The sequence below is a fragment of the Mustela putorius genome, unplaced genomic scaffold (genome assembly GCF_011764305.1).
Source record: "Mustela putorius furo isolate JIRA1106 unplaced genomic scaffold, ASM1176430v1.1 tig00003858_pilon_pilon_pilon, whole genome shotgun sequence".
Taxonomy (NCBI): Eukaryota; Metazoa; Chordata; class Mammalia; order Carnivora; family Mustelidae; genus Mustela; species Mustela putorius.
This window is the reverse complement of record NW_025422010.1, coordinates 38,384,969-38,398,171: the sequence shown is the minus strand read 5'-3', so window position 1 is coordinate 38,398,171 and position 13,203 is coordinate 38,384,969. Positions and strand designations below refer to the sequence as shown.

Genomic DNA, 13,203 nt, shown 5'->3' with positions numbered 1-13,203 from the left:
GGAAGGAAGAACCAAAGTTTCCCAGAATATAGTCATGGAACACAAGTTTGGTAAATCTCACCACTTTCTAAATTCAACTCTGACACTTGCTCCCACGATCGTGGGCCTTGTGACACTGGGGCAGAAAGGAAATAATCTGATGACGGAACAGCGGGTCCAAATAGAGGTCAAATTTTTTGGTTATAGTAACTAGTTTTGTTAAAGAGAAAGACCTGCCCCATCTGGCAGAATGGCTCTTAAAGTTCCAGTTTTTTGAAACAGAAATTAAGACTGTAGAGGTCAGAAGCTGGTTTGGGTTTATTCTTTTCTTTCTTCCTTCTTCTTCTTCTTCTTCTTTTTTTTTTTTTAACATGGAGAAACTAAGGCTCAGGAAGGTGAATCAATCTTGCCATAATTGTTAGTGACAGAGACAGAGTTGGCGTCCAGGGCTCCTGCTCCCAAGTCCAATGTTCCATCCCCTACATGTTCAGCTGCAGATGTCAAATGCCACCTGTGGCCTCTTGGAGACAAATACTTGGCGGAGAGGGTTATTCACCACCCTTCATGCAGCTTTTAGCTATAAAATAACCTATCAGGAGAGAAACCTATCAGGAGAGAAAATTTTCAGGCACACTGATGAATAAATAGGAATGTGCTCCTTAAAAAAAAAAAAAAAAAAATCTATAGAGAGAAAACATAAAATTAAACAAGAAGGGAAATTCAGCCTCTTTGGAAGAAAAGCTGGCAAGCCCTGCTCTCCTATCAGGTTTGAGTCCAGGGTCCTTTGGGGGAAAGAAGCCCATAGCCCCAGAATTTGAAAAGACCACCTTCTCACCCCCAGAAGAAGGGAGGGCAAGCCCACAGTCAAGTGATGTACAGGAGGGACCAGAGAGGCTGCTGGGCAAAACGATGGCAAGGGAAGGACACACCGAGTCACAAAGAGGGAGGAAGGCTCTCTGCTGGATGCCCAGGGCCACCGCCAGAGCAGAGGAGATGATGGGCATGGCGGTCAGGTATCAGGCGTTCTGAGCTACCTTCTTCCCCTTCTCCACGCCCACTTCCAACGACCTAATACACTAAAATGTCATCCCCACAGAGGCTTGAGAGAGAAATGTGCCTCTCCGCACCCTATGGAAAAAAATAAAGAACTTTCACAACATTAGTGTTACCTAAAGGCTCCGCTTTAAGTTTCTCTGCCCTGAATCCCTGTCATTATGTCCCCAGAGCCCCCAACCCTTCTCTTGCCCCAGTTCAAAGTCCACTGAGCATTCCCATCACTTACCAACTTGAACGCAAACCCTGTTACTTATTTGACGTTCATCACTCCCTGCGATCTGATGCCAACCTCGCTTCCCATCTACATCCAAACTTTGTGTTTGGTACAAAAAAAAAAAACTATTTAAAGAATGAGTAAATGAATGCCCAACTTACTGAACTTCCTAAGGGAGAGTCAGAAGTGCTCAGAGCAGAAAGCTAGCATCTTTCCACAGACATATGAAGATGGTGTAGGGGGGACTGCCAAGAACAAATCCCGAGCATGTTTCTAGGACCACAGCAGGTCACTGGTGGATATAAGGTTAAAGTCCTTGCTGTTGGAGGAAATAGATTCTCCTGATGAAGCTGCGAAAAGGGAAAACTAAATCCAAAGAAATGAAACAGAAGTTGTATTTTGGTCAAAAGAAGAACAAAGGAAAAACAAAAAACAAGACTTTAACTCATGAGGCTTTGAATTTTTCTAACATCCTGGCACACTTGGAATTAAGGACGATATACCAAATGATGATTCTGTCACCCTAATTAATATGGAAGGTGTGCAAGAAATGTCCCAGTGCTTAGATCCCTACCTTCCAGTGGTCTTTTAGAGTGTGGTCACTTTGGGACTGGAATACAGCCTTAGCTTTGGGGTATAGAAAAACCGGCTTCAAAGACCAACCCTGCCCATTTGGGTCCCTGCTTTTTTGACGCAAATGAACCTCAACTTCCTCATCTGTAAGTGGGTGATATCTGCCTGGCAAGACTGTTGGAAGGACAAACAGTAAAGGTGAATCCATATAAAATAGCTAGCAGCGGGGCCTGCCACACAGCTCCACAGATCTGAACTGTTTATTACGATGTGTGCTCTGTCAATTACACATTCTTCCTAAAATCTTCCACTGAGTTATATCATGTGGAAATTAGCATCTCTATTTGACAGATATAGACACTGGGGCTTCAACAAGTTTATACTCCAGATGCGAAGCCACCAAGCCAGTTGGTGCAGATTACCACCCACATCTCCCAGCCTGGGTCACTGAAGGGAACCCCCTCTCCTCATGCTACGGGTGTCCCTGACCCCTATGGGAAGTCCTCAGGAAAGAGGAGAGCTGTTAGCTGAGAGCCTTTCCAAAACCTGTCACTGTTGGAACAGTCTATGCTCACGTGCTGTTCTTGAACTTGCTTCTAGAGATTCCGGCTTGTGTTTTCTATTGTTTTGACTGAGTGACCTAGAAGGGAACTACATGAAGCTTATGTTACTTCAGCACTTGCCTGGCTAAGTCTAACATTGCAACAATGCTGCTATTGTGGTAAGGAGGGAGCTGCCTTTACTGAGTCCATCTGCAATGCAGGTCCATCCCACGGATGATTCTGAGGCTCTGGAATATGTTCTGAATGCTCTTCTCGGCCTCCACTTCTCACCAAATGTGGCTCTTATACCTCACATAAATTCATTCATCATAAACCCACCTCCATATAGCACTTTAGTGGCCATCCTAATTTCACATGGAAGAGAGGGGATGTAGACCCTGGTGAGAAAGAGTCCATCCATCCTTGAGCCAGTGAAGGGGTATCCTCATGGGTCCCCCCTACCATCCTACCACTCAAGGGGCCATGTTGCCTGAACATCTATAATGGCTCTCTCCGATCTGGAGGATTGGTGTCAAGTTTGAAACTTGGAATAAAACTCTAGAGGACGCCACACATAGACACCTTCATCCCAAAGTAACAGAACACGCAGAAATACACTTAGCCGAGTAAAACACTAGTTGTGATATGTAAGGAAAGCTATCATTAGCCTAAAGAGTGTGCTTTTTACAAAAACCAATGAAAAAGAAAATCATTTGGGATCCAGTATGAGCTGTCTTTGCCTAAGGCTGTCAAACAATGAGCTGAACAAAATTAATTGGTCTGGGGAAGAAAAAAAAAAAAAAAGAAGCACATAATGATGTAACACCCAATTTCCCCCCAGCCTCCAAGTTTGGAGGAAGAATCATGAGAAACAAAGCCAAACAAAATCCTTGTTATCCTGAAACTCTATGTCCTGTCCCTAAATCAAGGGTCAACATTTTTTTTTTTTTTTCCTTTTTGGTACGGGCCAGATAGAACATAGTTTAAGCTTTGTGGGACATCCAGTCTCTGTCACAACCACTCCATTCTGCTGTCTGAGCGCAAAGGCAGTCAAAATGTAAACAAATGGATGTGGCTCCAGTCCAACAGAACTGTATTTACGGACACTGAAATTTAAATTTCATATAATTTTCACATGTTACAAAATATTATTCTTTGTTTGATTTTTTTCCAACCATTCTTTGCCTGTGGGCTGTATAAAAACAGGCCAGGAGCTAGATTTGGCCCACAGACTAGTTTGCCGACTCCTGCTCTAAGTCAACACATATTTTCAGGTGATTCCCAAGCGGGCATCTCTACCAACTCAAAGATCAGCTCAACAGAGCCTCCCTCCTTGTTCCCAACATAGGACCTAGTCCCAGGGGCCACTCCATCCACACTTCTTCCATAAGTGGCTTGCCTCATTAAAAAAGGAGGGGGGGGGGCACCTGGCTGGCTCAGTCAGTAGAGCATGAGACTCTTAATCTCACAGTGATGAGTTCAAGGCCCACACTGCAGGTAGAGTACTTAAAAAAAAAAATCCAGAACACTAGATTGTAGAGTCAGACCGCTCATCTGCTGCTTACCATATGCCATCCTCATCCTTGCCTCCATCCCAAGTTCCTGATCACATATTTCACGTTCATAGATAGAAGTAAATTCTCCAAGTTCATGGCACTGAAACAGTAAGCGAGGTTTCTACTTCTCCACCTCAAGTTTGGCTTTTGCTAACTCCCTCTTTTCAAACCAATGGGAATTCCGCAAAGTAATCAAGTTAACACTCTGATCCAATAGGGATCAGAGAATGTTTCTACCATCTATCAAGGGATTAAAGCTCAGGACCGATAACTTCATGCATTTATTTCTGGATAGTAACAGCTCCAGGCATAAATAAAGGTAGGAATGATGGAGAAGTGCAGGGTGAAGCAAGCTCTGAGGAATTTAAAATTTGTGTAGATCTTCCCATCACAGTGTCAGCATAACGCAGCACCGTGAGCTGAGTTTCAGTCCTTCCCCTTCCTTTCTGTCCTTTCCAATTTCTAAGACTTAGAAACACTTACTTGATAAGTCACCCATTCAAAGAAGTGATTTCACCTCCTTCCAGTAAAGTACACAAAGGATATCCAGCTTTTTGGGTGAGAATGACAAGCTTGAGAATTTCAGATATTGCACACTGTAGCTCTGAAATCATCCCCATGTCATAAAATCGAGAATTTTATTCTGGGGCATTCCAACAGGCAGAAGGTTACCTTTAGGAACAGTTCTGTGGCTGTATGTAAAGTCATACCTGATCAGGACAAGGGAGCTCTTTCTAGGGTAATGAATTTGAGTTTGCATACCCCAAACTGTGGGCTGTTGCTCAAGTCCTGGCAGTGAGGGGGATGGAGAGAAAACAGTTACCACAGTTTTCAAGACTACCCACCCACACAAAAATCCAACAATACACAAAGAACTGGCCATCTCAGTGGCCGGAGACAAAGATACTCATTTTCAAAGCTGAAGAGACCAAACTCCAAAGCAAAGCCTCACTTTCTAAGTGTAGCCTAATTTGAACGGTTGCATTCTCTTGCAAGTATTTCTGAAGTTTCCACAAGCATCTAGATAATCTTTCGTTTTATGACAGAGACCCCAGAAATCACCGCAACTTGTCATGAGGGCAGGCGAGGTAGGCGAAAACCCTACCTCTATGCCCTGTAAAAACAAGCTAGCTTCTAAAAATTATTACATGTTTCAAATGATAAAATAAGATGACCCATTGTCCTGGCTTGCCCAAGACTGAGGGGGCTCCTGTATGCAGGACTTTGGGTTTTAAAACTGGGATAGTCTGAAGAAACTGGAAGGTACTGGTCACCCTAGGAAATCTCTTCTCATCCAAGTCTTTGGATTTTAAATGCAACACATCAGTCAAAACACTTAGCATGAGGAAGGACACAAGCCCCACACCAAAGAAAAGAACAAGATTCCTAGTGGTTCTATTGAGAGCGACTATTGAGAAGCTCAAAAACCACTAGTAACAGAAACGTTACAGATTATCTGAGTCAGAAAGGAGAGAGGGTCATGCATATGTGCTGTTTTTAGCTAATCCATCATGTCTAGAGCCCAAATAAGATGTGGGCGAAAGTTACAAAGATGCTGATGAACTCATACCACCCTGAACCCGAAACCTCTGAAAACAATAGCGCTCCTTTCAGAGGCATTCATGAACCCCAGCGAGTTTTGGGGACAAACATTTCCCAGACTAGGGCCATTCCCTGCTATCACGGCCGGGTGCCATACCACTTTGAAGAAGGGAGGTCAATGTAACACCCTGTGATATAAATGCAATGAAACCTGGACCCATTCATTCCCAACCAAATGTCACCAGCAATCATCTTGAGAGCTGCTTGCCACCTGTTTGACTTTCAGGAGGAAAGTGACAGCCAACCAAGGTCATTCAACACCCAATCTTTAAAAATCCACACTGTGTTAAACAAAGATTCGGGCCAGTCCCCTGCCCCTTTTTCTTTTTCCAGCTTGAGCTCCTAGGGCTCACCAGCGGTTTTCAGAGCAATGATCTCCGAGCTGTCTAACAGCCTAAATCACTATGAAGATGGCTTCCTCAGTCCAGTGAGTGACTTGCCTGTTTTAGAAAGACTTACAGCGGTAACTGAAACCAAAAGGAGGTTATATAGGTCCGTGACTGTTGTGACTGACCAAAAACTTTTAACATCCCACTGTTAACTAGATGAAAAGATGCAAATATTTTGTCACAGCTTAGCCAGGTCTGACCCAGTCACTTGGCAGCTACCTAATAAATAGGAATGCTCCAGAATTATCATTCCAGTAGCTATTGATTTTCATATGGGTAGAAGATAATAATAGATTAGAAACTACACCAAGATATCAGAGGCATTTCTCCTGGAGGGCATTGAGTAGTCCATCAAAGAAATTGATAATTCCAAAATACATAAGTAAGAAGCACACAGACCTTTAACAGTTGGAGGGAGAATGGCAAAGATGAATAAACAACCAAAAAAACCCTACAAACAGCGCTTCCCTACCTTCTTTTTGGAGTGGCTTCTTTCCTCCTCCTTTGTGGCTTTGCTATTTTTCCCAGCACGGGACACCTTCTGGTCACCAGATTGCTTAATGGTGATCTTGATCTCAGGTGGGCATATATAGTTCTCCAGATTCTTTGGGGGTTTCTTAGCCCGCTTGGTGGTCTGAATCTTCAGCTTCAGACTGCCCTCTGTGAAGTTTGCCTCCTTGATAGAAAATTCCTGTTCTTCCAGGCCATCTCCTGCAACCCATTTCTCGCTGTCTGCATTTGAGTTGGAATCCACATCCCGCCCTGAGCCCAGTTCATCCTCTTCCTCTGGCTCCATGCGTTCTCCGCCCACTGGGATCCCCTTTCCAGTTCCTGGAGCAGAGAGCAAAGGCTCTCCTGCACAGCCAGGGGCAGTTGGGGGCTTGGCTGAGGAGACAGGCAGGAATTCCGACTCGTCCCCCCTTTGCCGGGAGCTGCTTAAGATTTCCCTGGACTCCATGACAATCCTACAGTCTTCAGGAGTTCTCAGGAGGTGGAAGGGAAGAGAGGAAAGGGGAAAGATTAAGAAGAGAGGACACCCAAAATCCCAAGGACAAAGTGGTCCAGCTGCTGGGTTCAGAGTCCCAGGGATGGAGACACGGCCACGTGTTCAGAAGAGGTCAGATCTGCAACTGAGAAGCAGAGAGATAATTAGTCATGGCAGGAAGGAAAATGACCTCAAAAAGAACTCAATCTAAGTTCCAGAAGCCCCTTCCCTCTAATCTATGGCCATCAGGGGGAAAAAAAAATGCATATCCCCAAATTAGATTCTATTGGCAGTGAGGGAGGCGGGGACACACACACACACACACACACCCCTTCATTGAATTGTTAATTTTTATGGCTGTGGGTCCAAGAATAAAGATAAGAGAAGCAAAGTCCTCCAGTCCAATAACAAGCTAGAAGTTTTTTATATACTGAAGCCACAGCAAGCTGAGTCACCATCAAAACCAACCATGACGAAAGGGAAGTCTGAAGTGTTGAGGCAGGTCTGTGGGACCGGGGCTGGGCTGACTTCTCGCACCACTTCCCTCTCACGCGTGAAGAACAGTTTGGAAACTGAACACCACCACCCCCCACCTCCCCCGCCCCTGAAATGCCGGGGCGAAGCCCTCCATCATCTTGGAGGAACACACTTAGCTAACCTCCCGACCATTCTTTCTTTATCATTTTTCATGCTAAATTATTTCAATTACACAAAATTATCTTTATTTCTTAAAACAAACGCAGAGCTTAGATGCAGGCTTGAAAGAGGAAAACATAAAGAGTTCAGTGGAGAATCAGTTCGAATGCTGTGATTAATGCAAAACAATCGCTAAAAATGTTTTTGTCCTCACAAAAGATATTTAATCATGATCAATTATTTAGATAAAAATAGCCATTCAAGACAGTTTTAATTCCCTCTCTGGTCCTTAAACGAAGTAGCATTCTGTCTTTGTGGCAACAAAAAAGAGAAAAGAGAGAGAGGGAGCATTTCACAGGCCTTTGGAAATGCCAGGAATGGTTCTCCCGACCTCTCCACCTCTGCAACCCTGGAGCTTTGATTCTGCCTTCCTCCCAGAGGAAACTAGAAACATCAGTCAGGTCAGACCATCACAGGACCAGCTAAACTATCCCTCACCCTTACTCACCACATGTCCCATTAGTCCCAATTTCAGACTCATCATCTTCAAAGCACCAAAAGAAGCTCAATGCTCATCCTCAAGAGAAAACTGAGAGCCCTTGGGGCCACACAAAACTCCAATACTCCGTCTCCTTCCACCCCTAGGCTGTAGGTGAGATCACACTCGAGCCTTCTTAAGTGGCTCAAAACGCTGAGGTTTCCCAGCAGAAGACATTACCACCATACACCTTCGGTTTCTACCTTGGAGCCCAGCAACGTATAAGGTATTAACCAACACCTGTGCTGACCAGAAAATGCCCAACAACAGTTGCAAAGGCACACTCAGAACAGCCAAAAACAAAGCCTGGAGACTAGGCATGTATTTTCTCCCTCTAGAATCAGGACATTTTCAGCCGACATCCTGGGAGGAAGCTAGCCAGCAAGGCAGCCAGGGTTGCAAGGGTGAACCTGCTCCCCAGAGGAACCCAGGTGCGTATTCGGCTCCTGGAAACTGCTCAGCCCTGCAGAAAGACACATTTACAACTGCTTCCTCTTGGGGGAAAACCCAGTGAACGCAGCATTTCTAGAAGAGAAGAGGCTTCTAGACAGAGAGAGTGAGAGCAACTTCCCTGAATCTGCCACACAAAGACTGAACAGCCACCTGTGCCCCAGGCTATCAAAGGGACCAAGTCCCCACTTAGGGGCAGGGGAGGGCAGTGAGACCCAATGACCACTGAAGATTCTTTTACTTATAAGATTCTTTGTCTCATCTAGACTGGTCTGCCTACCACCCCAAAACTTTATATAATTTTTCAAAAGTCGGATTCAAGTCAACATTCATTCTGGCATCGCGCACCATACTAGCTGTTGGAGGAGACATGCGGATGCCTTAGAATGTGTTCCTATTTCTCAAGCAGCAATTGTCCAGCAGACCTTTCTCGGCTTGTACCTCAAATCCACCGGAACTGCAAACCATGCTTTATGGTAGTGCCTGGTGGTTTACTTCCCCTGGCAGGAATCTTCAACATTACCTTTTAATTCCCAGGTATGTACGATGAAACTATCCTTGTGTCAGGGAAAAAATGACACAAGTTCTCCACTAGAAGTTCCTAAATGAAATCCATTTGGAACTTTGAATGACTACTGCAGGTTCTGTGATGAAAACGAGATGATGAAATCTGACTACAGGGGAATGGAGAGCAGTGTGCAATGGGCATATTACGAAGACAGTATCTTCCATTCAAAAAAAAAGATTCCCTTCAGAATTCCTTAGGTTTGAAGGTAGAAATCGTTAACTGATGTAGAAGACCATGCCCCAAAACTTAAAGCTCAAGTCATAAGAGGTTTGCCAAACATGAAAATCCAACAATCTGTTTTTCAGTTCTCCTCCAGTCAAGATCCTAAGATAAGAAGGGAAATACAGTCTCTTTCCTCAGGGAGCTTCTATTCTTGAAGAGGGATCTGGAAAATGACTGAAACAGAGCAGATATTTACATGAGCGATAGTAAAGGAGAGAAACAAAGGAAAGAGAAAAATGTTTCCTCCTTGGACAAAGTAGAGATAAATCGACAGGAATGCACAGGGAAAGGCTTCAAGGAGAGCACAGAATCTGGCTTTGACCTTCAAGGGCTTCAGCAACAGGTCGAGTGGGAAGAAGGAAGACACAAGGGACAGCATGAGGCAAGGCCTGGGGCAGGAGCTTGCAGGGTGACGCTCATGAAAGAGCATCTTGCTGATTTTCAGCCAAGAGGTGCGGTACGAAATAGGGACCGGTGGAAGGTAAAGCTGGAGATAAAGGGTACGGCCAGATCAGGGACACCCTTGCCTGCAATGTTAATGAGCTGGATTTTATCTTACAGGTAATGGGAAGCCATTTAAGGGATGTCAGTAGGAAAGGGGCACTATCAAAGCTGTGCTTTAGGAAGATAATTCCAGCATGCAGTGTAAGGGATGAATTAATGAAACCTGATAGTAGAGGCAGGGGGACCAGGTGGAGGCACAGCAGAAATTCAATTCTTGCTGCACAGGGACCTGAACCAGGGCAGTCTGACTATGACATGATAAATACCAGAGATCAAACAGTAATGCACTTTCAATCAGCCCAGGGTTCAGGAGCACATCACTTCCAGTCTCTGCACACTGGTCTCACCTTAAGAATCCAGTCTTAGGGCTCATTGGCCACCAACTCGCATTTCCTATTCAAATCAAACCAGTCCCCACAGTGGCATTACACACACATAAAACTCTTCCCTCTTGGTATTTTTACAGGATCTTTTCCTATATCCCTTCTACCTACCCACGCAATGACTGGCATACAGTTGGTCCTCTCCCAATGTCTGTCACAAGAAGGAATGAACAAACAAACAAACAAACAAACAAACAGATCCAAAGCCTTCCCATATTTTGAGGTCAATGCCCAAGTCTACACTTTTCCATGGCAACATTTTATAAACTCTGGACCTCTGCCTCCACGCCCTGGCCTGTCTTACACTGCACCCGGCTGGAGAGCTTGCCACTAAATCCTAGTCTTGCATTGTCTTCTAGCTGTTTTGAGTACACAAATTGTATTTCCCTTCCTCGATTACAATTCAGTCTTAGGCTGAGACCAAATGTGGTTTACAACTCTTACATTCGCTTCAGCACCCAGTGCAGGACCGGGCCCCTGAAGGACTTCAAGTACTCTCTGAAAGAAAATGAATTAAGCTCCCTGACAGCTAGTCCAAGTCTTGTGGTCCTAAGGACTCCCACTGTCGCTCTGCCCGCCCAAGCACCCTCTGCAAAATTCACGCAGTCCACGCTGAGGATTACAGTCTAGCCCCCGACGTCCACACGCACCCCCCCTCACCTTAAAAAAATAAAAAGAAGCTTTCAAAAGTGAAGAGCAAAGAAACCCAACCTGTCTGTTTACTTCACCAGCACACAGAGCTGTTGTTCTTCCTTTGCCTTCTTCCCGGCACGTACCTGACACCCCAAATTCACAGTTCGCTTTTTTCGGTGAGTCTGGAAGACAACTGAGAGTTCTCCTGCGGTGCACCCCTGCCAACACGTGAGCGTGAGCACAAGCACCCACTTGCACACTCCCAGGGGAGGGAAGCCAATGCAAGGTGAAAACCTTTTGCCTTGTCACATTCCAGCAGTCAGCGACTCCTCCGAAGGGGGTGGAGGGGGCGGGTGCACAATGGACACTCTGTACTTGGCTCCGGCTCCCAGTCCAACTAAAGTTAACCCTTCCGTGGCTGCCTGCAGGACCTGGTGACAGGGGATAGGAGGAATCAGACTTGCTAAGGAAATAACTGCCCAGCAGGTCCCATGGAAACAGAGGGGCGAGAACCAGGGTGGTGAGTTAGAAGAGAACATGGTGGGGAGGAGTCCAGGTACGTGCCCTCTGCTCCTGCCTGGCTCTGCCACCCACAGTGACTGTTACACAGGCCACTCGGAGTCCCTTACTCCATACTTCTCTCAGCAATGAATGGAGGGAGGGCTCTTCCAGACTCAAGCCTCTAACTTTACCCAACACAGCCACGGACCTATGGGGGCACTCCAACTTAGACGGTGTGAACCTTCAGAATTATTTCTCTGAGGGATCAGGGAATCCTGCTTGGCTAGACGTGTCTCAGAACCTGAATGAGTCCCAGGGAATACATTCTTTCTTCATGCCGGCAATCCCCGTGTCTACCACAGTGCCCAGCACATACTGGACACTCAGGAAATGCTGGTTGACCATCATCCACCTCTCCCGTCTGCTCTGCTCCCAGGGCACTACCCACACGCAGGCCATCCGTCAGCACGACTGCTGCCTTCCAAAGAGACAATATGGTGGAACCAGCAGAGCCCGTGGCATATTTTGTTAAACAGAATTTGAGTTCTGTTGAACTCAAAACGTGGATTCTGGACCTAATCCTGTCAAGTAGGAGCCTTCATAAGCACTCTCTGGGCCGCTATGTCTCATCAACAAGATGGAACAAATGTCTTCCTGATCTACCTTATTAGGTTATAGCTTTTATTTTTTTTTTAATAGAACCACATGCTCCTTATAAAAATAAAAATAACACTTGCACCCCATACCGTCTTAGAGGCAAACAATCACAAACATGGGAAGACTCCTCCCCCTCATTCCTGACCTTCCCCGCTCCCCCAGAACGCTTCCCCTGAAGCCCCACTGCAGTCAGTTCTGTGCTCTGCGAATCCCCATAAGGCACCTCTTCCGTCTTTATCTGCCAAAGCATAATCCTTGGGCTAGGACCTCTCTCCCTCAAAACTCTGAAGACCGTCTTCTAACATCTGAAGTAACAGAGGAGAAAATGGAGGCCAGCCTGGTCTGTTTCCTTTGTAGGCACCTTGTTTTATGCCGTTACAGTCGAAGATTTTCCTTCCATTCCATTAGAATTTTATGAACGACAAAATGAGTATAGCATGGATCTCGTTCCTTTTATTTTTCCCACGACACGATGAGCCTTTCGGATTTACAGAGGCAGGTTCTTCCTAGTTTGGGAATCTCCTCTTCGATCATTCCTTTAGATATTTCTTCTATTCAGTGTCTTAGGCTTCTTTCTCAATTTTTCCCCAGAACCCTCACTTCAGACTCTCATCTTTGTCCCCGATTGCCTCTCACGTTTCCATTTCTTGATTTTGCGCTATGGGAGTGAGCACAAACCCTCAAACTACCCTCCATAATAGCAACGGACTTCGACTTCCCGTGGCGGTCTCCCTCTGCTATTGCACAGCTTGTATCCCGCTCTCCTTTCTCTACCTCATTCATCCTCCTTCCAGCCGACTCTGATGCCTTTAGATGCCCGCGTCCTCCCTCTGTTCCTTTGTGCTCTTAGCCCACCAGGGCCACGTTTCTTCCTGCGCAGATATCTGGCATCTTCCTAAAATTCTTATTCTGCCGTTGGAATAACTAATGTTCATGATACGCTCCTTTTACCTTACTTGGGTATTTTTCGCTCTAAGGCCTCATGTTGGTTCTTTCTCTTTGCTCATGTTCTCAATGAGGAGAGTGTCCTACAGAGCAATCTTGACCTACAGAGAAAGCACTGGGCTGCTTTGGACTCTGCATCTGGAAGGCACTCAAATCCTCCTTCTCTAGGGCTATGGCTGCTATCAGTGAACCCATCATCTCGGATTCTCACCAACAATAACAGCAGTGGGCCAGAGCCAGCCCCTGAGAACCTGTCCTGTATCTCTCTTC

General features: G+C 45.6%; 1 protein-coding gene across 4 annotated transcripts in view; it reads right to left on the bottom strand.

The window, feature by feature from the left end:
- The window catches only part of SETBP1 (SET binding protein 1), a 362,122-nt gene that overhangs the window by 334,284 nt on the left and 14,635 nt on the right, over window positions 1-13,203 (bottom strand). For 2 of the 4 annotated variants that reach the window (XM_045065577.1, XM_045065580.1), the window contains exon 2: window positions 6,384-7,041. In XM_045065577.1, the coding sequence (XP_044921512.1) occupies window positions 6,384-6,869 (486 nt within the window). In that variant the 5' untranslated portion in view covers window positions 6,870-7,041. The other 2 variants (XM_045065578.1, XM_045065579.1) reach the window with 2 other exon arrangements.